The 27,267-nt window shown below is 32.6% G+C and overlaps 1 protein-coding gene across 1 annotated transcript; it reads left to right on the forward strand.

Annotated features, from left to right (window-relative positions):
• The first annotated feature begins 7,125 nt into the window (after positions 1–7,125).
• UNC13C_1 (Protein unc-13 C) lies at positions 7,126–27,267 on the forward strand. The gene is made up of 3 exons (XM_051218008.1): positions 7,126–10,288; positions 19,054–19,088; positions 25,485–27,267. The coding sequence occupies exons 1-3, from the start codon at positions 7,472–7,474 to the stop codon at positions 25,570–25,572; spliced, it is 2,940 nt and encodes a 979-aa protein (XP_051064441.1). The 5' UTR covers positions 7,126–7,471; the 3' UTR covers positions 25,573–27,267.

The raw sequence follows: 27,267 nt of genomic DNA on the forward strand, positions 1-27,267 counted from the left end.
GTCTATTCATTAATTCATGGTAGTAGGAGAACTGTATAAACTTGGAGATCAACAGACAATGAGAATAATGTAAACAAGGAAAAATCAAAAATTTCAGACAGTTTTATTTTATAAATAAGCAGTTTGAGATAGATGTTAGTACTACCATTATTTATGACAAAGAAAGTCTTTTTTTCATAATTCGCATCACAGACTGATCATAATTAGGTAACCATTTGTAAGACAATCATTATGTACTCACTAGTGATTAGCTTCGAGAGGAAAGAAGCTGTGATCGGTGGAGCTAAACTGTGTCGAGTGTGAGGAAGGTATCCACCGAAGACTATGAAATATGGTAGGGATATATCGTGGGTTGATTGAAGTTAGACTTGTAAATGATTGAATCTGTCTCGACGGTCTAGATATTATGCATTTGTCATAGGAAAGAGGTTCCTAGGTTTGATCCGCTGTGACAGATCGTGGATGTGCACAGCTGTAGAGTCTCATACTGGGACAAGATAGCTGTCATGTGCTTGCAGATTTTGAATAGTTATCTAACTTCGGTCGATTCATGATATTTTAGTGACCCGTTGATCTGACTCCAGTTTGAAAGAACGAATGAATATGTCATGAATACAAATTATCCTTTTTACTCTGTATATTACGCTGGCCTAACCCTGTTTGAGTAATGGGAATAGTAAGAAGTTCAATATGAGTTGTGTTGGATCAATTTATTTCAGGCACTTGTTTAATCAGACAAACATTAAGAATGAGAAGTGGGAAGACAAAGCAAAGCGAGGCGGAGAAGGCAAGCGTGCCAACTCTCGTTTTGATAAAGCGTGACTCATTATTTATTGCCAGAGGAAATTAAGTTAGAGACGTTATGAATAGGGTAAGCGCCACTCTTATCATAATTAGAACTCGTCATCTGACTCTACTAGCTTCTCAGTGTTGATCGAAGCATAAACTATCTACTTATATCTTTGAACACTAATAGATTATCCATCGGACCGCTGAGTTTAGATGATAATTTGTTCCACTGGAATAAATTATTTTGTAAGAATATATCAGTTTCACATATGGTTCAATGGATCATTTGTTATTAATTATTCTATTTTCTATTAATATTGGTTTTTGATAGTCGAAGACAATCGGAAGAAATTTCTGGACTTATGTTCCCAGTTATTTAGGATTCTTTACGTTAAGGTAACTACAATCTTGAGATGGTGTATATTCTCTGTGGAATTCAAACTCGTACCACTCAATATAAAAGCCTAAAGTGTCACTTTCGTTTCGCTTTCGTGATTGATTGATTGATTTAGTTCAGTTAGAACTTGAAATTAATTACTTATATACGTGGGAATGAAAAAATATATACCGATGTATTTGACTTGGTTTTAACCAAGACAGATGTGACAAATGCATTATATGAATTAAACTTAATATATGAAAGTATACTACGAAAAATGATTTCAACTTCCCTCTTGCTGTTTTCAACATTTCTTTGTTCATTCACATCTGATTATAAGTAGTTAGAGTGAAATTGAGATATTTATTTATTATTATCTTGCTAATTTTTATTTGTTTTTCAACTCTGAAGGATCAGTGGATGAACGGCATTTGGCTTTACGAAAATCACATTCTTCCAAAAGTCTATTTCAACAAATCGCATGGAGAAGTTTAGATAATTCTAGACGACAAAAAAACATACCAAGTGGAGACTATGCGGAACCACTTTGGGCAATTGTTTTAGATAAGAAAATGGAAAAAAATTATATACCGGTAAGTAAAATTATATTTAATTTCTATCAGACCACTTACTATGAGAAACTAAGATTGCAAATTAATGGTTTGACAACTAAAACATTCAAAATGTAGATAAAGCGAGAGGAGAAAAAACATAATCTCTATCAGATAGTTAACACTTCTTTAGTAGGATATACTGACTTTAGGTAGTAGAAAATAATTGACAAAAATTCCTGAGCTCAGTTTCCACGCTATTCATCAGTACCTTTCAGTAGAGTGTATTTTAAACCTTGTAGTACAGATGCTGACAATTGGGTTTCGAAACTGAGTAGTCATCTAGTGTCGTAGTTTAAGATGTTACCATTGATGTACCCGGGGTGCGATTAGTTTCTGTAGGACTAAGGTATTTACGTTAATCGACACTGATTTAAAACTAATTTACTGTTTGCCTAATCCTTGAAGCTGACTTCATTCTACTGACTCCTTTGTGGCACGGATTTAAATCCTACGGCGAAGCGACACTCCGAGGTTTAATGCTGACTTTCTTCAACCATCTGTCATCAAATATGGTTCATATAGCTTTAAACCACTTTGTAAATTAATAGGCAAATATTAATTAGTGCTGCTCACATGATATTAACTCCTACTTAATGATCATTAGCTGAACATGTATAACACTATTTTTATGCTTATGCAGCTGAATGGTAGTTGGTTTATAACTGTAGTTCTTAGTAGACTCTGCTGTAATTCATCAAACGAACGGCACTCTGAAGTTGGCAATTTAACTTTTATTTTTAAAGCCTGCTGGCATTACAGCACATCATATTGCATATAGAAAATAAAAAGAATACAGACTGGAATATTACCTATGAAATGTGTGTTAATAACTTGTTGCCCCGTAATGTTTAGAAAGATAGATATGATTATTCGTATAAAAATGCCGTAATCAAACTAAATAATACTTTGTATTAACAATAAAAACTGTGTTTCTAACCAGGATTATGAAAGTGAGGCTAAAAACGTGACTTCTAAGGTGTACAGTTCATTAACACATATTGATTCAATGCACGTATCGTGGCATAAAAAATGACAACATTAAAATTCAATGGCATTAAAGTATATTTCCAGGTACTCGTAGTAGATTAGAACATTTCGATTACCATAATTTTCTATGAACAACTGTTAATTCCTAAGTGATTAGAAGTCTGTTTATCATGTAATTAGTGCCAAGATTTGTGTTTATATCATCAGTCTACTCATAAGTAGTTCAAATCAAGAAATGCAAGAATCTAATCATTATGGGATTGTGGAGATCACTAAGTTTTTAAATGAGATCGTGAACCGATTAATGTTAGACCACCATTTAAAAAAACCGGAAACAGTGGACGGCCGTTTCGTCCTACTGTAGGAATCCTCGGCAGTACGCATCCACGATATCGCCCGCGGGTTTCGGAACCACGGCCCTCAGTTTTGCGCGCGATCGCTTAACCTACTGGACAAGTTAGCCGGCGTCCAATGGTGTTAATGTCTAATCTTAACCAATCCACGAAATTGTGCGACCATCTTCCATTGTACTGAGGTAGATACCTATCTCTACCTGACACGGACAAGCTCCGCTGGCCACGGCTTCTCACTAGAACTCCGAGAATTCCCTCACGAAGCTAGTCACTAGTGAGCAGATGGTAATTATCAGTATAGGGGTTGTGCAGGTCATTAAGTTTTTGATTGAAAACATGAACGAACTGAATGCCGGCTTAGTGGTTTGCTAGTTTAAGCGTTAGCGCGCGTGATTGAAGGCCTTGGGTCCGAATCTCCCTAGGCGGGATTGTGGATGCGCACTTCTGAGGAGTCCCACAATAGGAAGAAACGGCCGTCCAGTGCCTCCAGGTTTTCAATGTTTTGTTTTAGAAATTTCTAGGGATTATTAATTGAAAGTAATTAGAAACTATATTGTCAAAGACTGACTTTATTTTAAATTCATGTTTCTGTAGTTCTGTTTTGTATTGTTTATTTATTTATTTGTTTCACATTGTACTCATTGACAGTATTAGTTTTTTAATGATTATTCTATCATTCATTTATTTTGTATTTTTTGACACTTAATCTAACTATGGATAATGTCAGTAGTTGAAGAATGCAAAAATATCTAAACCGTTTTATCCATAATAATCTCTGAATAAATCCTTACATTTCGTTACAAGTAAATGAAGTGATTAATTAGTGTTTTACTTCTGTGATAATATTAATCATAATGACATTTCAGGAAAGAAAATTTTCTTCTTGACAATCATACTTCTTAAAACTATAAAACTGTGTCTATAATTCGTTTATATATTGGTTACTTGAAACTACCTATTGATGTTTAACATTTCGATAGATCAATCTCTTTTGGGATGTGAACATTCAGCTGATAAGTTAAGAATAGAACGAAACAAACGTCCTAGATACCATTGTTAACTACTACACATTTTTGCTTAAAATGTTTCTTTAATTATTTAATGGACATGATGACCTGTTGAGAGGTGCGATGAAGTTGTTTAGTAGAGTGTTTGGGAATACCAAATATCAGCGATAGTTTATTAAAGTTACAATTCAGCAAGGGTTTTACATACAATTAATCTTTGGTTTTGTAGTTTCCAAATTCATCACTTGTAGTTGAACGACAAAAGATATGTTATCTTATTTTTCCAGTTGGATGTATAGTTACGAATTCAGCTATTTTCTTGGATGAATTCGTATTGAGTGTATTACACGACAACCTAGTCAACAAATTAGCCAAATTCTCTCATATACTTTGAAGAGAGTCAGTTATTCTAACGAATATAGAAAAAAGTGAAAAGTTTCAAATATATAACAGTGCACAGTTTGTTTCATGATGAAAGATTTTTGTAAAATATATCAAACTACTCTAGTATCTCATAATTTATCTTTTGGTAATTGCTGTATCCAAACATTCTGAGACAGTTTGACACTAGTCAATGAACTTAACACAAAAATACATTTTAAAGTGCAGGTGCATCCACTCTTTGTGTTCTCCCAAAACCTAATCTTCTTAATTCTTCATGTTCCTTTTTTTCTCGTTCCAAATTTATTTCACTGTATTATACTCTTTAAATAACATCTTCAAACCCCAATCTGTCCGATTACTGCTTATACTCTTACTACCTCCAGTATTATGGGATTTGAATGGACAACTATATTTCTGTGCTAATGTGGTTTGGCAACTCGAAGTGATGTACGTACGTACGACGTTCTACGTTGTTACTGACTGACTGATGTTGAATATAAGTGTCACGGGTTTGATCGCTGGTTTGGTCATGCGTGAACAATTATGAAGAATTCTATACCAGCATAATACAGTTGTGAAGTGTTCCCAATTTTTTAGTGGCACTTCAACTGAGATTAAAGAGTAATGAGTACTGATTATAAAATTAAATCGATTTCGATAAAATTCTTTCATATAAATCATAATAGTTACCTTACTAGTGAATGACTTTAAAATTCCGCGGCTAATGACGTTCAGACATGTTGGGAGTGAAATAGTTGTTCCTAATGCCTCTGTATGACAAATTATTTAAAGTTGGAACTGTACCATTCAACACAAACGCAGTTATCCTATCGGTTAAGCATTCGCTACAATATATGAACGTCCCGGATTCGGGCCCTGATTGGGTCCAAGTAATCATTGCTGCGGAGTATAGTACTAAGACGAAACATCTGCTAAGAGCTCTCTGATTCATAATGGTTTCACAATTGAAATCAATCTCTGACGAACACCGTCTACTTAACACTATCTAATATTTTAGAACGTCTTATTCAAGAGTCATGAACCTCAATATATTCACCAAGACACTGTTTAATAATTATAAATACAATTATACAGCTTAAATAAATGAAAATTATCTACACTGCATTGTCTTAATAATAATTAATAAAGAAAAGAATTACGGTTTAAATTGACTTAACATATTAATGCAGAATATAATTATCGTCGATATATATATATATATATATATATATATAAATTAATACACAGAGTGAAGTCATAGTCATACATCGACATGAGTAAGAAACTACAATATTGGCATAACTACGCAATAAATGAAAGAGAACTGAGCAGTAACAAATTAACAGTAACTTGACAAAAGTACAACATACATTAACAGTTTATACATCATTAACAAGTTTACAAGAAGGACAATGCAAGCATACACTCATTTATTTCATTAATAATTGAAGAACAAATATACAAACAATAACTTCAAGCAGGATACGATTCCGGAAGTTCAACTGTTCTAGTCCTCGTCCCGTTATTACAATAATGTAAACTATAAAACTAATCAAATGGTATTATATCTTTAAAAACACGAAAGGAAATTTCCGGAGTTTTGGTGTGAGGCCGTGACCAGTGGAGTTCGAACGAGTCGCATTGGAGGCAATTATTAAACGAAAATAATGGAAGGTGGTCACACAGTATTTTGAACTGATTAAAGTTGGACATTAACATCGTTAGATGTTGATTCAGTGGTCTAGATGTTAAGCACTCATGTACAAGATCGAAGGTGCTGGGTTCAACTGTCACGTGCAGGATTGTGGATATGCATTGCTTAGGAGTCGCATACTAGGACAAAATGGCCATCCAATGCTTCTAGGTTTTCAATGGTAGTCTAACATTGATCGGTTCATAATTTTAAAGAAGGAAATCTGTTATGTATGTGTAATATGGTTCATATGTAGCAATTCATATGTCTGACTTAATTTTCAAGTGAAATCGACTTGAACACTAGAAGATGTTACTTTCGATGATTGAGATATGGAACAATCATATTGGTAGAAGTATTCTTTCTAAGATAAAGCAGACTAGAAAAACAACACATATGATAGTACTTTTAGTAATCAATGTTAAATGATCACTTTGATCAAACAGGTATGATGATATCAAGGGGATAGTTAATTTTTTTTCAATATTTTTTACTCGAAAAAAGTGTTTACTGTCATATCTACAATTGATAATCGTATGTAATTTGTATTTGGCTTTAGGCATGATTTTTTTTTCCTTTAAAATAATTAAACAGCTGATTGATAAACCTTTTTTTTAATATTTTTCAACAGAATTTTAATTTCATTTGATCGACTCATTTATCTCAAAATAAACTTAATGATTGCTTAATGATGCTCTCATCTGTCTGTTTGTCATACGCTCGTTTACTCTTTCTCTCTCTTTCTCTTTCTCTCTCTCTCTCTCTCTATATATATATATATATATATATATATATATCTACCTCGAGAGAGAGGTCGAATAGCAGTTGGTATCCCATTCTGATTGGTTAGTCGAGTCTACCAATCATATTTTAGAGTAGCCTATCTTTGCCTATATGAAACGAAAGACAATACATTTAGTTTCAGTTGTCCTTTATTATTGTTATTATTATTATTATTATCGTTACTATTATGAGTACTGTTGTTATCATTCTACTCCACATCAATAAATGAAATCATCCATTCAATTATTCGCTATAAGAGACTTTAGTGTTGGGATTATGATCTATCACCGTGATGCATGTACGGTGATATATACGCATGCATGTAGGTGATTTTCAATTCCTTTAATACACACAAGCAACATTATTGTATTTAGTGCTTATCTATTAAGTGCTAGAAATCTAATTTTTTTCATATACATTGTCAAAATGAAACTAACTATCAGAATATTTATGGAATTAATTACTTAACAATAAAAAGAGCAATGTCTAATTATCCTGTTTATCACCCGCTACTGCCTAATCAATCAGAATGGGATCCTGCTAGTGAAGTGGAACGTATTATGTGTGGAACTAGCCAACAAGAGTACCCTGTGATTACGAGTGGGTTACACACTCTACCTCGTCATTACCAATTACGTGAAACAAATCCAATCACATTTAGATATCAAGCTATGAATGGCGGTGAGTGTAGTACAATAAACAGATATGATAAAAACATTCAACATATCAACAAAATGTATCCATGGGGATCTCCAACAACAAGTATCAGACAATTTACAACAACATTTCATCCGTCTTATCAAACTTCTGTAGGTTATGATCCATCTGTACTATTTTCATCGTCACCTTCCTCGTCAGTTTGCTCTGATGAACAACTGTATTATCGACAACAACGATTAGTAAAGCCTGTAAATCAAGCAAGGTACGTATTGAGTACCAACAAAACATTCTCTACTTCTATCGCTACTAATAGTACTACTACTACTACTGTTGCTTATCCACATAATAGGAATACAGTGAATAATAATATTATGTATGATACATTGCAACTAACTGGACGTGTTAATCAACTCCCTGTTCAACAAACACCAATAAATAATCTAAATACTACAACACGCTTACAATATCCATCAGCTTTAGTACGAACAATTGTTAGAATGGAATCGTCGAGTTCTCAACAACCACAACAATCAGCTGATGTACCACCGGCTTTACCATTAAGAGCTCAACGTTCTACAAATCAAAAGGTAACAGTACCTACTAAACCACGTCAATTAATTCCTATCCCATTTGAAGATCGTGTACATTTGGATCCAAATATGGTATTGTATAAACCTAATGCTGGAATTAATAGTCATAATAATCTTGACGACAACCTATCACAATCAATATCAGTTCAGTTAAATCATAAAAGAAATACATTTGATTTAGAAAGTCATTTAGACTGTTCATGTGATTATGTACGAGGTGAAGCTGGCCTGTGGCCAGCTGATGTATGGTTTGAACGTAATTTTCATACGGTTGATAAATGTACGTGTCCACATGAAGAAGTACATCGATTTTTTGATAATGCACCTTCAAAATGGAAATTAGCCGATACTATTGCCATGCTACCAATAAGAGAAACTGATATTTTGGACGATTTAATTGATAGTACAAGCGATGAAGATGAGTCATTGCATCGTTCATTACCATCAGTTATAATGGAGTCACCAACAGACACAACTTATAAAACACAAATTGTAACAACAAATTATAATGATTTAGATGTGACGTCCACACCACCATTCAGTATTCCGATGTCGACTAATCATGTACAGTCGGATATGCAAAAAGATAATTCAACCTATCGGACTAGTGTCACATGTCATCATCTTGTTACAAATAACAGTAGTAGTAATATTTCTTGTGATGAAGATGACTTGGTCCCTCTGGGTGAACTATTGTCGTCAAATACAAACTTACTAAGAACAATTTCAAATTTGGACAGACCAGAATTTTCTATTGATGAGACCACAGTAAGATTGACACCTGCATCATCAAGAAAACAAAGCTTACTCTGTCTTAAGGAGAATGAAGACGAGAGAAATACAAATATCTCTAGGAAAAACAGTTCTCAATTTGTGGAGCAAAGAGAATATATTCCTGGTGTAACGAAAGGGATTGTTTCAACTGTTGCAATACCGAGTGTACCTAGTGATACACGTTGTTTAGCTGTTGTTACCACTAATGCTATTCGACGTAAATCACCACCTGGAGAAACATCTTCACAGTTGAGGATGACACAGATCATTGGACGTAAAAACAATATCTATAAAAATCGTGCGAATTCAATATACCATGAGTCTGGAGATAACCATTTGACAGGAAAAAGTTATATTAACACAGAAGGCACACATACAGGGAACGTGTTAATACCAAATAATTTAACCGATGCTGGTCGAAATGATATGGGAAAAAGCATCCAAGATATGATTGGTGAGGATAAAGCGGGACAACAAAAAGAGGAACGAAAACAGTCTCTGTCTCCATCCGTTCATCGATTTCTGGAACCAGATGGTTGTGTCTATACAGAAGATAAAGAGAATGCATTTCAGACATTTCAGATCGATAATGTTGCAGAAGCCCTAGATCGATTACACCAGGATATGAGAAGTGCTATAGAAGGTAAATTAGTGGATAATTCATCCTCATCTACAGTGAACAAAGAAGGATCATTAACAATTAGCCCTAAAACTGATTCATGCTCAAAGCTGTTAGATAGGCAAAACAAGCATCTATACACTAAATATGACTGGACAGATGAGGATAAGGAATTCAGCCAAAATAAAGAAAATCATTTAATTCCTGACATTGAATTAGTGGGAGAACACAACCATACAGAACATGATCAAGAGATTGATGTGGATCATTACTTTCTCCAGCCTAGAAGATCCACTTTAAAACTGGATGACAATGATTTATCAGCGATACGCTATACAGCTTCTCATAAATCCACCGGCAATAGTTATATTGGTCATGTTCCTTCTGATAATCGGGAGTATAATGACAAATCTCAAAATGTTAGTGATAATGATGAAGAGAACGATGTGGGGGTACATTATTATGAAGATGATCGTAATTCAATGGTGGAGGAAAATGAAGAACTAGATCAAAGTATGGAATATAAATTCAACGATGAATTGACCGATCCTAGTTTATCGCAAAAGTCTGGACAGACTATTAGATTGAATAAATATGGAAGAGCTAAGGAACGATGGAGTCTTCTTCGTACACATGTTGGGAAGGTTGGCAGGCAGGTGAGTGATGTTTGATTAATTACACATTTCGTTTAAGCCTATCATGGGAGTAATAATCCATGTTCATCGGATTGTCTGCTATATGACTAATACTTGAATGACCAAATATATGTTATCTAAAAATCAATTATCAACACTGACTTATGTCAGAGAGAAAATCGTTGAAATATGTGGAAGAGAAGCGTTAGCTGATTGTTACATACTATTCTCGAAATTATTAAATGTATATATTCAAGAAACAGTTACGAAATCAAACTTAAATAGTCAGGTATTATGACAGATACAATCTCATTCGATCAATTCTAGTTGGTTTGGAATGAAGTGGGAATATTAACTAGTGTTATCATAATAGAGTCTCCATTCACTTCTAACGTAATAATGAAAAAAAAATTGGTTGATGAGTTAGTGAGTATTCATCAACAACGGTTACTGTGACATGTATCATGTACGCTCAACCACTACTTGACTTGCCGTACAATGTTGGGTGGTATATAAATGAGTTATTAGAAAGCTAAAGGTGGCTAAAGCAAGACATGGGATCAGCATATGAAGTTACTGACATTTGAACTGAGCTGTGTTGATAGATGTCGATTATCGTAAAGTATGGTTGGAGACGTTGAATGAAATAGGTCGTCTAACCAAAAATTGTCTATAATCTTACAAAAATCTATAATCTATAATTGTAATTATAAGCCCTCTATAAATATGACTATGATTCGCCATATAATTTAGATTCAACTTGATTGAGCAGTTATCATTGTCATTTTCGACTATATCGTCTGTGTTTATTTCATTTAGAATATTTTTTTTGTGTTATCTCATGAGTACTTCACTGTCATTGTCTGTGGTCGACAGATTACTTGTAACCATTTGACAGTTTCAAAATTATTAAAACTAACATACAATAGGCATTATTTTACTGGTACTGTTTTCATCAAAGCATACAGCACTGGATCTAACTACACAAGTTTAGTCTCTGTCTTTTTTTTATAATGGCATAATAATAAAATAAAATAAGAACTGAAAAAAGAGTAAAATTATTACATTTTTAATACTTCGCTTTGTATACAAAAAGAAAAACAAAAAAAAGATCAATCTGAAACAAGATATCAATCTGTCCTTCACTTTATGACCTTAACCTTAAATGCCTACTAGTTTCTTCTTCATTCATCTACGACAGATAAGAACTTATTCTTTAAAAAGAAAAGAAAAAAAACAACTATGTTCTGTATATGAAAATAAATATGTTTTGTTTTTTTCGAAAGAAAAGTATTTACATTTTAATGAAAACTAAACGGTCTCATATTTCAAAGAAGACAATTGGAAAAGAAGTTGAGTAGACTTTCTTCAAAATATTATTCCATAATACCCTCCCCCCCCCGTTTTTTTCTTATTTGACTAATATTTATATGAGAAGAATTTATTAAATTATAAGCATATAAGGTACCTTTCGTCATTAAATATATATATATATATATATATATATATATATATATATATATACAGATGATCGTTATATGTATAGTCGATCACAATGGCGTCGGTGTATACACTCTCTGTCTTCCCTTAAACACTGAAATTAAAATCGTTTCACATCTTTATTTCTATCAACTAATTCTTTCTTCCTATATTATACTCTTATATGCAATCTTTCTTTTATATATTATCACCATTGAATTAATTACTATGAATTAGGTGTTCATCTTATTGTGGTGATGAGGTACGGCAACTTGGACCGATGCATATATGTGCCTGGTCCTACGTTGTAGCTGACTGACTGATAGTCGGAAAATATAGAAAAACAATCTCTTACTTCAATTTACTTCAACACTATCATCATCATCTTGATAATCGTTGATCTAATTAAATATGGAAAAATATTTTTAGGAAGACAATCTTACTACTATATATACTGCAGAACGGAGGATTAATGGTGAACTAGTCAACTTCTAGTCACTGAGTTACTGATTCAAATTTCACTCAGCCTTAATTTGGAGTAAATAACTGAGAAGTATCACTAGTACTAGTATAGATCAGTGTGACTTCAAGTTTCATACATAAACGTGTACTAGGCACTAGCTATATTATTACATAACAGAGAACTTATGGAAACCAAAAAGTACTAGACAGCTGTTACCTCCTAGTATTGGACATTTACGACCTCACTGAAAATCGAACTCAGGAATACAATTCTGATCGATCTGATGAACAGCGAATAACATTCCAACCATTGGATCAGTGTCCAATAAAGTGCATTTTTAACTACCATCGATTCTCGACTGTGCGTAACAATTTTCTAATCCAATTAATGGATAAATAATGCACTATGAAATTCAGCAACCTTTGCAACACTCTATGATAAAAGTCATCATTATTATTGTATCTGGAGCAAATCGATAAAATAATTTGTTAGTTGTCATTAGAGTAGAAAATGCCTGTTTTGCAGAAATAAATTCTGAAATATTTTGGTCATCTGCATGTTGTAATCCATCAACGGGGAATTGAACGTACTGACACATTGAGACACTACTGTTATTAATTAAGTACAGTTGATTTCTTTAAGTTTCTCAAATCACAATAACTAAATATCATCTAGCTGTGATCTAGTCGGAGGCAGTTAGTCAGGGGACTGACTGATAGCCTGCTGATGAAATGATGGTAATAGTCCTTGTAAGTTCGGTATAGTGTTTCCTAGTCCATAGTACGGCCATAGACACCTCTTATTGAAAGGTGTCACGATAAATTGTCCTACAAAATGTTTCTTAACGGTTAATTGCTGGAAGTTGTACAATTTAAAGAAATGAACTGTAAATAGTCAATCTATTCTCTAATTTGTTTAGTTTTTTCAGTAAGTAAAATCTCTGTCTAGGGGTTGCTGAATTTCATGGTTTACATTAACGAGAGATTTTAGTCAGACGATCATTGAAAATAAGGGATCGTTGGACAGATGTTTTATGCTAGTAAGGAGCTGTTACCAGTAAAGTCTAATCATATTGAGAGTGAGTTATTTATCCATTAATTAGATCAGCAGATGGTTACGGACTGTCGAAAATTGATCGAAATTAAACATGTGAACCATTGGTGTCGACTTAGTGGTCTAAAAATTAAGCATTAAACGTGCGGCCTGAAGGTCTCGGGTTCGATCCCATCTTCTAAGTTCGTAGATGAGTTTGACTGAGGAACAAATACTAGTATGAAGCACTTCATTGAGTATCTAACTAGGATCAGTTCGTGCTGTAAACTATGAATATAAAACATAAGTATACAAAGAAGTTGATCATAGTTGACAAGAAAGTTTCTTCGTTTAATTTTCTTTAAAAAAAAAAAAACTCAAGTTTTAATTTTGGCTACCGATCAACAGTCCCTTCTTCCTCTTCTTCATAACCATCATCCGCCTGTTTAAGTGTTTATGCTTATTTATGTAAGTTGTGTGGAGAATACATATTTATATATTATTGTGTGACAACGATAGAGTGAAAACAAACCTAATTAGAAAAACTATGAAATATGTATAGATTTTGTGTCATTCTGTTGACAGTTGTAAATTGTTTTACTAAGACAGTAACTGGAGACAAGAAAAGTTCGTACATTTGACGATATGTAGAGCTACTAGTTACTGTTTGTAGCCAAAGTTGGAACTGTCATATTAGTAGTAGTAGTAGTTTCGCATGGAAATTTATGTTCCTTGGATAGCACATATCGTGCAACTACCTCATTGTAGGTTAAGATTTTAATACAAGAGAAATAGAGTTGTGAAAGTTAGTCAGTTTATAATATAGTTTGCATGATTATTAAAAATATTTATGAGAACAACAAGGTCTCGTTGAACTTAGTTTTTATCACAAACTAATACCAGCTGGATAACCACTGATAAAAACAATCTCAGTGATCAGAGTTTTTGTCAGAAATCGAGATTCCACAGCAGTACCGATAGAGTATCGAAATTTGAACCTTCAAGTCTTGTAGTAAGCTCAGTAGAATCAACTTTGAGATAGATTAACTTCTCAAATCCTTCATCTTAATAATTATTATGTATTGACTAGTAACTAGTTTTCCGAAGAACCCATGAAGTTATTGTTGGAAACCGTGAACAACGATAAAGTTCAAACTTGCTGAGAATGAGGTAAATTGAATAATGTTACGGAATATCATGAACTGACTGATTCTATGAGTGCGGCCCAATTGATTTTCTAATCACTGGTTTAATAACATCATCCTGATTGCAAGACCAGAAGATCTCATGTTTTATCCAGTGTGAGCTTTATATATTAGTATTGATGAATATTTCTTATTTTGGATAAACCATCAATCCAGTACTTCCCTGGTTTTGGTAGTAGTCGTAATACTGCAGTTGGTGTGAGCGAGCAATGAAAGCGAATGTCAGGATAAACAATCCGTGAAAAATCTTGATCTTATTAAGGTATCGATTAGTTTAGTCACGTTTAAAATATTTCACAATTTAAACATATTATTTCATGTCTCTTACAACATTGCAATAGAAACAAAATTATTACAGTTCATATAACGGATCGATTATCTCAGTTAGACAACCATTGAAAACCAGGAAACAAACTACATCCGCTTCATCTTTATTTTAGCCTCTTCAGCAGTGAGCATTCAACACTTTCACTGCAGAACAAGTCGAGTTTAAGAGCTTCAGATCTCGTGATTAGCACATAACCTTTAAACCATTGAGCTGAGATCCAATGATGCATCCTTCTTCAATGCCATTGGTGGATAACCGCTTCAAACCTGGTCATAACTTATTACCAGGACTCCATGAACTATTTCTTGAAATTAGGCGCGAGTGAGCACATGATTGTAAATCAATTTATGAATAACCATTATTTACTAAAGGTCGTCTCTATCTTTTTTCTATCCACGTTCATATCTAAAATGCTCGGTCACGTCTAGATAAGGACTTCTTGGACAGATGCTTCAAGTCTTCGTGTAAACAGTAACTAACAACATTTAAAACAGGACGAAATATATTTTTTAAGTACTAACTATTGATCATCATTATCTTTTATTCATAATAGGTTTATGAATTTTCATATATGACCTTGAAATGCATATTTACCGAATTATTTTAATAGAGAATATTGAGTTGTGTAGTTTCAACAGCCTTTGTAGTAAACATAACAAGAGAATGTCCATACAACTATCACTGTTCAATAAGTGCGCAGTATCCAACATTTTGAGCATTTAATAATAGATTGATGTTATATACCAGGGTGTCATTTTCACTTGTTAACATACCTAACTTTAATTGATCATTCTTAAGTTCTCATTTAAAAGTTTTTAAAAAGTATTAATCTCATGGAATATTGTTTTTCAAAAGTATTTTCCCTATCGATTTCGTACTCACATGCACACACACACACACACTCACATACACAGTGCTGAGAATAGCGTTGAAAAAATATAGGTAAAACTTCTCCTTATTTTGTTACTTATTATTTTTATCCTTGTTATTATTTGTATTTCACCAATAAGAATTGTCTTTTTTCTAGGTCATCCATTCATTCACCACATAGGAAATGTAAATAGAAAAGTTGGTATAAAATAAACAACTATCATAACAGAGGCAATAACCACTGACATAACATTGAATCTAGATTTGATCAGAGGGAATATTCAGATATTGTCGTCCGTGTTATATTCTTTTCTCGAGTTAATTCTTTCTTTTTGATGTCTTATTTTGTTTGTTCTTTTCACTGTAAAATTTCTTGCTAACATTCATTAATTAAATATCTTAAACTGAGGGAAACAAATAGGGTTAACTATAGAAGAGAAGTATAGAAAAATAGTGCACTATCTTGACAAAGTTATGTGGTAGCTGGCAGTGAAATGTCAAGGACATGTGTTTTGAACCATTTTGACCTTGTCAATTAAGTGAACCAAGCACACACCAGAGCTCGAACCAATTACCTGTCGAGTCTTGGTGTAAATATAAACACTGAAAGAAAATATATTTAATTGATGATTTTCAAATAGGGCGAAATGTGTGTCGTAGATTCTACTACTAGCCATTATTCAACTTTACTAAAACTCGTAGCTACATGGTTGTAATCCTACGCTATGATTTATAAAGAATATATCTACAATTTAATTAAGCATTTGTTTTGTCATCAAAATGCAACCAGTGTTAAATGAAACTGATAAAGTGCTGATGATAAATTTATTTAGTAGAAATAAAGGCTGATATTGCCTGCATTCTAAGAAATATATATTTCTAACAGTGAGATCCTAAAAGCAATTCTTAGGTTCAGAGAATATCTTATTAAAGTTCTGTTAATTAAATACTAATTATATAGATTTTACGTAAGAAAACCAATGTTAAGTAAATTAAATTTTTAACATTGGTTTCTTTTGGGAAGATTTAAAACGAGTTTGGAAACTGAAAGTTTGTGGGGCTTGGGTAACACATTTAGGACCAGAAACTTGGTTAATATGACTTGGATTGTAGTGAACAGAACACGGGTGGGGACAATTGAATTACATCTAGCACGAAATTACAGAGTTACTTGCAAAAATAGAAAAACATTATAGTAAATCGTTAGTTTGCAAAATATCAATCCATCATATCAAACCGGACTGTTCTTGTTGCAATCATCAATCCATTTTCTCACATTTCATTGTTCATGCGTTTTCTTACAAATTGCATTGTGTTCTCGCTCTTCTTTTCTTGATCTTCCCCCATCTTCTGCTGCTAAACATTAGGTTTTTAACTCGCGTCATATACTACTTACATCAATATAAGCAGCACGCACACAGTATCAGTGTAGAAAAAGAAATACTTAAAGTTATCTAACAATGTAGTAAAAGCTCTAGTAGACAAAAATGATTGTAGTCGAGAGAAAATCATAGATTACTGGAAAATTTTAACGGACCGTTCTGTATGAATATCTTAGTCTGACAACATTAAACTTTTGTATTTAAAAATTTGTGTATAATCAATAAGTTTCTTCAAGAGTTTGAACTTTACTTGATTAAAAATTGGATGAAAAAGCTTTGCTAAGTAAATATTATAATGATGAATTTTTGGTTATTTACAGTCAGGTACAAGAATCTATTACTACTGTAGGAGAAAGGAAGGTCTTGAGGATTGTCGGATTTTATTGTTTACATCGTGAACTGATCTTACGTGTATATCTATTAAAAATCAGGAAATTCTGGACAGTCGCTTATTCTTAGTATGGAATTACTCGTCATTAAGTATCCAGGAGCCAATCAGGAATCGACAAATACAGGACTTTCAGGATTCATTTTCGACCCCTAACCTGTAGACCACTAAGTTTAAATCCAATGGTTGACATTTCTGACTCTAATCATATTGTGATACTGCTTAGTGAAATTGACATTTAGTTATTAGTTCATTATTGAGGATGAGGGAGGGGACGTTTTCCATCCTTGTTTGTTATTCATAATAAAGTCACTTAATACTTTCAAGAAATAATCTTGACAATCAAACCCATAACGTCATGGCATTCAGTGAGTACTGTATTGTCTTCAGTATGATTTTCATTCTACTACAATACTTGAAATCACTGACAACCACTTAACTGTCAATGTGTTTTTTGTTATGGTCATTTTATGCAAGGTTACCTCAATGAGAATATTCACTAATATAAGTGTTGAAAATTATCGAGCGTTGACTAATTGATGATAATTTGTTGCATGAACTATCCGTCATTTGTTTTTATCTGAATTTTCTTTTACGATTTACAATGTACATGCTGGTGCTTTTATTTGAACAATATAAATCTAAATTGTTCAATGAAATAAGTTTAATAATAAATCCAGCCAACTTACTGATAAGCTTAATTCAAATGTGGCTAAATATTTCATAAATTCGAGTGTATCATTTGCATGTACACTGATCTATTTATTTCTACTTTAACTATTCACTCTATTTATGAGGTATAAAAAATTGTTAAATTTTGACTAGATCTATAGAATCCGATCATCACTAAAATAAACTAGACATTGCTCAATGATCAATCAGTTGTATATATCTCAATTCTACAAGAATTCAGTCTTAGACTGAGTAATTCAGTGGTAACATCTCATACTGTCGAATAGGGTGACCAGGGTTCAAATCCAATAAGGTATATCGTTCACTTTAAGAATACAAGTGAGCTTTAAGAAAGTAACTAGTTAGAATATAAAAATATTATTCGAAATAATTTAGAGGTTACGCCCAACATTTCTATTCTGGTTAAACAATGTAAAATAATTTCTGATAAGCAGCTAAGTTACTTACAATGATTGAATATAATTCTGAGAAAAACAGAAAGGTGAACAATCTATTCATTATTTGAAAATAGTTAACGACATCGAGTGAGATCAACTAATGAACTCTTTAAAAAATTTCGAAGAACTTTAGACTTCAACCAAATGAGAAACTCGTTAACATCATGATCAGTGCATTACGTGTCAACAAAAGAATTTTTTCTAAAAGAGAGTCTAACATGTTTTCTGTCCGATTTTCAAATCTGATGCGTTCAGTTTTGAGAAATTATTCATGAAACATCTCTTCTCTTGTATAAAGTAGACGAAATATTATTGAGCACCATTAATCATTTGTAACAGTAATCAGTGTACTCAATTCTACAATAAAATTATTAAGCATGTTTTTAGTAAGTCTTTGGAAAAAATTTCATACTTGTTTAATCTATGTATATCAGTGAAACAGGTATAAAATATGGCTTTTTACATAACTCTTTCACGTTTATTTTCTCGTCTTTCCTAATGTTTTACAGAAAGTAGAAGACAGTGATTCGATTTCCGCATTTGGGTAAGTTCATTGTTGTTTCTTTATTATCATTGAATGCAGTTTAGATTGAATGATTATATTTGATGTTTGGTAACTTAAGAGTAGGTTGGGAAAAACGTTAGAGGTTGTCAAACCAAGACATTACGTCAGTTCATAATGTGACTTAAGGCTTAATTAAGATATACTAGTATGCGTAGACTACCTGGTCGGGAATAGCTCGATCGTTACAACCAATAGTTGGAGAGGTTAGGTGTTTTGTCTCATAGTCTTTCACCAGGATCTTAGCTACTTAAGACTGACCGACTAATTATTATGTTTCATACAGACTTATCATTTGAAATGTATAGAAGTTGAGATTTCATCATTTCGAGCTACTGAGAAATTATTTCAACTGCTAACTAGAGTTAGAAAGTAAATCAAAAATTAAATTATTGAATGTTATACTACAATTTACTATGGATTTTTTCCACAGAAAAGGATTTAGTAATTTATTGATAGCATAAATATCAAATTCAATTAGTATCGTTTTGCTTGAATCTTCCCATTGAGGTTTAAGACTGCAGTTGATCAGTCTGTTATTGGCATATGTGCATACTGTGCGTATTGCCTCGATATTGTCTTAATTCACAAGCTTTATAAGCAAAGATGGATAGTGGCTAGCAATGAAATCGAGGACGCGCGTTTCGTCCTATTTGGGACTCGTCAGCAGGATGTACCTGCATCTCACAGATGATGTTCACTCTGCGACTCGAACCCAGTACCATGCGCTTCAAAAACCATCAAATTGTTCTTTTGAGAACATAATAGTCAAAAGTAATTCTAATATGGGAATTTCGATTCACATAAACAGAAGTATGATTCTATAGGTTATCCTAAGAAGAACAGTTCTTAAGCATTTCGCGATACACAGATGCAGTTAGACAATATATGGAATAAAAGTGTGTTAAATGTAAAGACCAGAGGAGGCTTTATTTTTGTTGGTGGTGATGGTTTACATTTTTAAAAAATGTGTTTACTGGTTAATATCAGGAAATTTCACATTATGCAATCGGTTTTCGATGTTTGTTTCTTTGTCGACAAACTACAGATCTGATTGTTATTATTGAATGAGAGAAGAAGTAAATCTCTATATAAAGAGGCATTTTATATTACAGTTTCCTCAGTAATAGAAAATTTCTTTTCATTATATTTATATTTGTGTGCTAATGAAAAGTTTATGAGTCGAATGACCGGCGAGACTACAATTTATGGACGAACCAATCAAGTATAAAACAACAGGTCACAGATTTTGGCGAGAAATCAACTCATCCATTTGGATAAATAGAGTTTTGGCATTACATCTGACGTCAGATCTTGATGAAAACTCGAAATTTAATTTCTAACCTTAATATCATCAAATGTAATTTATAATTCTAATTCCTCGCACAGGTTTATCACCCTCATTTGGTGCTGGTTATTAAGTGTACACTCTCTCGAGTTCAGTCTAGTATCGCTCGAAGATCGTCCATTAATTATAGCCTCACCGAATGATCTTCAATAATAAAGAAATATCTGACATAATGGTGTCTTTTTTCAAATTAGGCTACAATATTTTATTGTATAGAAATGTTGATTAATTCTTAGTTGAATTATCCTAACAGATTATAGATGGATTATGATGAAAAATTCATAAATACATTCTTCTCTGTTTTACATTGAAGATATTTTAGCTGATTAACAAATATTTAATACTCTGTTTATTGATGTACTAAGCATAGGGATTCATCTGGCTAGATTACTAATAACATTTATTATTTTGAGTGAATGAGCCATCAATATGTAACAAGAATCGATGTACCAATGTATTTTGGTTATGACTGGCTATACAAACCTATTCACTACTTAAAGTTTGTAATACGGTTGAAATGATTACTGTATATTTGTATTGATGGTATGATGATTGGAAGTCTAGTAGAGACTTTTTTTGTACTGTTTCATTTGGTTAATATGTTCTTATCCAGCTGGGAAACTGGCGTCTGTTCATAATTACAGATTGCATATGAACACACTATACCATATATTAGTGAGGGATATATCAAGCACCGATTCTGAATGCCTTTCAGTGGTATTCAACACTTAGTTTTTTTATCCAGTAATATCCTAGTATAAGGAGGTCGTTCATTTAATTAGAGTGAAATACTGCTGATTGAGATAGATATAACGCTGGTTTAAAGCGAGGACAATTGTCCTTTTTCAACTTTCAACGAAAGTATTGTAGTGAATGAGAACACAAGTGGGGACAACCGAATGAATTTGAATAGAAAATTACAGAATCTTGGTAAAATCTGAGAACCATACAGTAAATACTTCATTTTCAAAATTTCAATCAATCGCTTCAGTCTTCACTGTTCCTTCATTTCCACACCAATCATTTACTGTTCTCGTTCTCTTTTCTTCAACATTCATAAAGTGTGTTAGAGATGCATAAAAGTGTTATTCTTACTGGGGATAAGTTAAAGGTGCCTTCATATATCTTTAATTAATTACACTACTGTAGCGCACATCAGCTTACCTGATGGGAAAGGAAAAAAAGAGAGAAGTTAGAGCTTGAAATTAAACCCTCAGTGAAAATTATACTATCACATGAGGCATTAAATCACTAAATGAACAGAAAAAAGCTAGATCTTGCACACATTGACAATCGAGGAGCAGACAGATTACCGGTTCACAAACACATCCTATCTCCTAGGTAATCACTATATCAGTTTTGAATTTCAACCAATGAGATTAGAAATAAACAGAATACCTAACTTATTGAGACTCATGAGCAGATTGGAGATCTATTCATTTCTCTGTGACTGTACTGAAAATAATGACCTATGAACTCGTGATCCTAACTTTTGATTCAGGGGATCAGTCGAGAAGTGTTTCTTAATCAGTGATAAATTTCAACCACTGAACAGTACACTTTTTCATATAAATTAGTTTTTTACAGACAAAAATCTGTCAATTTCTCCTGCTTACATTGTACTGAAAACACAGATCTATTTAAGCTTTTTATCAAAGCTATAACGCTTTTTAGTGCTAGGTAGTTACCTATACTAGGAATTGATTTCAGAATGTAAAATTTGTTCATATATATTTCTGTAGGGAACGGTCACTGCTGAAGCAAGTCAATTAATTTCTCTTTGAATATGAATTACAACAAATAGGTACATATCATCAGTTTGTAATTCAAGCTTATCAGTTACTCATTTTCGTGTTAGGAATGTAGAAGAAAACTCATTGAACAATTTTGTTTTGTTAAACCACAATTCATTTGAAAAAAGTGATGAGCTGAATAGTTTGAAACTCTTTAAATATGATAGACTTCAATGGCATATGCGTAATAAATGCCGTCCAGTGCTTCCAGGTTTTCCATGGTGGTCTAGCTTCAATTGACTCATGATCTCAACTGTTCAAAGAGTATACCTTTATGTGGAATTCTTTAACGTGTAGATCCAGATGGTTAGACTTTGCTTATTAATAGTTTGTATATTACATATTTATTTAAAATATTAGCTATAGATATAAGTAGATTATGTCTACATAACCAGATTTATTTGTATATTATTTCTTTTTTGATATTGAGGACTGTTATATAATCCGTCTTAGCATTTGTCAATCCTGAATAGATATTTTAATATTGTTTTTGCTTTAAAAGTTTTGTTGCGTTTGAATTACGATTAGTAATGAAGTCCAGGACTTGCGTCTCGATTTTTTTAATGTTTATCAGATGGATGAACTTGGATCCCAATACTGATGTCTATATTTGAACTAGAGTATAGTAGCAGTCTTCCCGAATGCCAACGCGTCATTCACTAAGCTGCTAAGTTCAGATGGCCACTATCTTGATTTATAAAAACTCGTGGTCAAGGTTCAATTGTGAATAGTAACAACGGAATAATTATAAACCTTGACGAATTAACATTAAACCTGTTAAAGAGTTTGGTAGCAATCATAATCAAGCCTTTGAGTAGATAAAACATTAGCATTTGGTGTGGTAGGTAATAGGTTTGATTCTCAGTGTGACACAATCAATACTAAAATTCAAGTGCATTCACCTGTGTAGAGATCAGAATGGGTTAAAACCCATATTCTACATTCTACTGTTGATCATAATTCGAAACTACTAAGATCATATTTATCACCCATGTGAATAATTCAACAATCAATCTATCTATCTTCCATACTTAAAAATAAATATTTATTATACCTAATCGATTTTATGAAATCATTAGATGAAGAGACAAAAATTTTTTTACCAATCAATTTATTAAGGTCAGTTTCTTTGAGATCTTTATGTTTACATGGATATTCATTTCTATTCATCTAAATAGCTTTTGTTTAATGTTATACATGTAACGTGATGATAACATATCAACATAATTATAATGGTTATTATATTGTTGTGAACATGTTTGTCATTTTCGCTCTCTCTTTCAAAATTATTAAGGACTTTATTAATTTTCACTTGGGAAAATAGTACATGAACAGTAGAAATGAACGTGAGAGGTGATAATAATAGTAATAATAAAAAGCTTGTGACTTAAAGCTAGATTGAGGCAATCCGCACAGGATGCACATATACCAACATGAGACTGATCAATTGCAGTTCTAAATAACAATGGGGAAGATACAAGTAAAACAACATCAAGTGAATAATAATAATAATGAAATGGCTGTGTCGAAAATATAAAGTAGAAAAACAAAGATAGGGAGGTGAACTGGATGTCCAGTTAATTGAATATTTGTACAGGTTGTCTGAGGCAGTAATATTAGTGTGACCTCAGTACTAAATCATTTGCGACATTCCTCAGAAATATGTTATAGTGTGATTTCTTAAGCTACAATCAGGATATAATAGGAAAACCTGAAATATTGATATGATATAACTGGAATTAGAAGTATAAACCGTTGTATACTAATCCAGTGATCTGGAAGTTAAGTAATCACCTTAAGGCTGAAATTTTCTGGTTGTCTAAACGAATTTAATCAGTGATGTGAAAAATTCAGGTTCAACAATTTTCAGCAACGCCACAGTATAACAAGATTTATTCCCTAATAACATGTACGAAAGGCACTTTTAGAAAAGAATTTGCTTTTCTGGAACTCTAATTTTACAGACTACTCATCAAGACGGGTAAATAATTTCCCATTATAATGAAATTGTAATTGATATCAGGATGTCAAGTTGACCAGTGGATGATACCATAATTGTCTTGAAAATATTGACGGAAAATAGAGGGAGACAAACAATGTGATCTTAGTAGAATCTACCGGTCTATACCGAAAATTAACTTTATTAGTAAATAACACTTGCCTTTAACGTAGATTTGACAATCTGTGCAATTCAATAGTTCTCGAAAATGATTCTTCGATTAGAAAATTTAATACGACAAGAATAAGTACATTGATTAAATGCTATAATTGTTACCAGTAGTAAAAATGAACAAATTATGTAACGATGTTAGTGTTTAACTTCAATAAATCTAAAATGTAATACGATTAACCTTCATTATTTTTGGTTAATAACTGCCTCATGTTCGACTCCGTTGAACTTTACTGATCACGGATTCTCACTAGAACTCCAGAAATTTCATCTCGAAGCCAGTCATCAATGAGCATATGATAATTCTCAGCATAACGTTGTGTGGGTTTGTTGAGTCTTAATTGAAATCACGAACGGATTAATGTTAGACCATCATTCAAAACTTGGAAGAAATGGATGACTGTTTTGTTTTAGTATGAGACTCCTCAGAAGTTCGCATCTACGATCTGTATCACTATTACATGAATGATGAATGTTAGAAATTTAAGTTTCTTGGTTATTGTCTAGTACTACTGAAAGTGACCAGTAATAATAGGAGATGCTTGAATTAATTTCATCTCTACGAAGTATATTGTCATCGTGTACTTCTTTAGTCATGAATTACAATCTAGCTTAGAATAACATTACATGAAAATGATCACCATTCAGCCTAAAGTATAAAATGTATCTAGGATAAATACGCTTAATAATCACCGAGTAATAACTGATATTGGTTATGTCGTGTATATGTTTGAATGACTTCTGGTGAGATAATTCTTCAAAGAAATATGCCATATTTTTCCCATTTTAAATACATTATTTAGATGCATATCAATCGGTTGTAGACCCAATGTTTCTTATCAATTTATGTTTTAGACTAAACACTTTTCATTCGAAATCCTATCGTTTGTCACTCAATACAAAAAATATCCATGCATTATTTTCACATTATGAAGACTGGAACGATATCTAAACTAGTGTAGCTTTTTTTGGAAACAAATTTATAACTATCATAAATTCTTTTTTTCTATACATCAAAATTGATCGATCGGTTGTTGTCAATTTGTTTTTCCTGTTTTCACCAACAGGTTTTATCGATCTATCGAAAGTCAACCAGAACAACAACCATGGGGTAAGAAAGCAATTCCAATGGTTGGTGATTTGGTAAGTAACTAACACCGTTAGCATGATTTAATGTGACAAAGTGTGACTTGAAACATGCGAATCGTAGGATAAATGAATGTACCAAGAGAGTAACTTATTGCTTATAAGTTTTTATTCAAACGATTGAAGGTAGCTAATCTGTGTATCAGGTGAAAAAAATTATTCAAACCTAAAAAGCATTGAATCGGTGTTTTTCCTTAGTTTGAAACTCTACCTTACTGATAACTCTTACATAGACGAAACTAAGGATATCTGATCTCGTAATGAACGTTATGCTTTTAGAGTACTGAGTCAAAACTCACTAATCCCAATCTTCAACCTCAGTTAATACTCCAAACAGCATGACAATTATACATTACCATCAGTAATAACCTTCCAACTTCCGGTGACATAATCTTTGGAGGTCGCAACTTCATAATAGCACCTCAGCCATCCACTGTAAGAGAAGTCATTGATGAGTGCGTAACTAATTTTAATTTCGATAGTTTGTAAGGAGGTTTATTTTAACAACTTAGCTTCAGCTGAAAGGGAATCAATAAGAATAAAGGAGCACTGGCAAACTATCTCATTCTAATTATAGGTTTAATGATCCCATGATGAATACCCTATTCAAACTATGAAGAGGGGAAACACAACACGTTGTCCATAAAATCGAGTAGCCTAAGATTGAGTTTCTTGATCTAAAAAGTTAATTTATTCAATCTAATGTGAGCCTCCTCAGCTGATAACATAGTCAAATATCATTAGGGTTAAAACGGAACAATAATAAATTAGAGAAATAATCTAACTAATCATTCGTAAAAAGTAGTTTAGTTTTTATAAGTCAATTATTAAACTACAATTTGGGCTATATCTTTTATTTATTTAAAAGGAGTGAGAGAAATAGTAAGAAATATAGCTCATTATCAAATTATACTGCATTTCCTGTTTCACTGAAAGTTGCAATCATTCACTTCAGTAGACTGCTGATGAATTTATAACGATGTATGTGTGAGTGAGTATATGTATGTGTTCATGTAGATATTCAGCTTCATCCTTCAGAACTACCTACAACCACTATTAAAATCTGAGTGAATATTTTTTCAATTATAAAGTTCACAGGTGAAACTATAATTAATGGACGATCTTCGAGCGATACTAGACTGAACTCGAGAGAGTGTACACTTAATAACCAGCACCAAATGAGGGTGATAAACCTGTGCGAGGAATTAGAATTATAAATTACATTTGATGATATTAAGGTTAGAAATTAAATTTCGAGTTTTCATCAAGATCTGACGTCAGATGTAATGCCAAAACTCTATTTATCCAAATGGATGAGTTGATTTCTCGCCAAAATCTGTGACCTGTTGTTTTATACTTGATTGGTTCGTCCATAAATTATAGTCTCGCCAGTTCACGTTTATATGTACATGTTCAATGCTACAATTATATGTAGTCTTGAATTAAAAGTTCAATTTATATTTATATCATGAACTGACTTTAACTGAGCAACTGTTTAAACTAGGAAACACTGGACAGCTGGACTGAAGTTAACAAATCAGAAGTTTGACAGGTGATATTCTATCCCCGGGACTTGAAGTTTGTTACCTCAAAATGATATGAGATAGGATATGCACACTTATGAAGTGTTTCATAACGGGATTAAAAAATCGTTCAATCATTCCAGACATATAATAGTTGTCTAGTTAAATTAATTCAGTGATG

This window comes from Schistosoma haematobium, chromosome 7, assembly GCF_000699445.3.
Source record: "Schistosoma haematobium chromosome 7, whole genome shotgun sequence".
NCBI lineage: Eukaryota > Metazoa > Platyhelminthes > Trematoda > Strigeidida > Schistosomatidae > Schistosoma > Schistosoma haematobium.

Bases quoted from the DNA above. Each gene is read 5' to 3' on its own strand.
- UNC13C_1 (XM_051218008.1), top strand. From the start codon at position 7,472: ATGTCTAATTATCCTGTTTATCACCCGCTACTGCCTAATCAATCAGAA. The intron at 10,289-19,053 runs GTGAGTGATGTT...AATGTTTTACAG, and splicing joins TTGGGAAGGTTGGCAGGCAG to AAAGTAGAAGACAGTGATTC. The intron at 19,089-25,484 runs GTAAGTTCATTG...TTTCACCAACAG, and splicing joins GATTCGATTTCCGCATTTGG to GTTTTATCGATCTATCGAAA.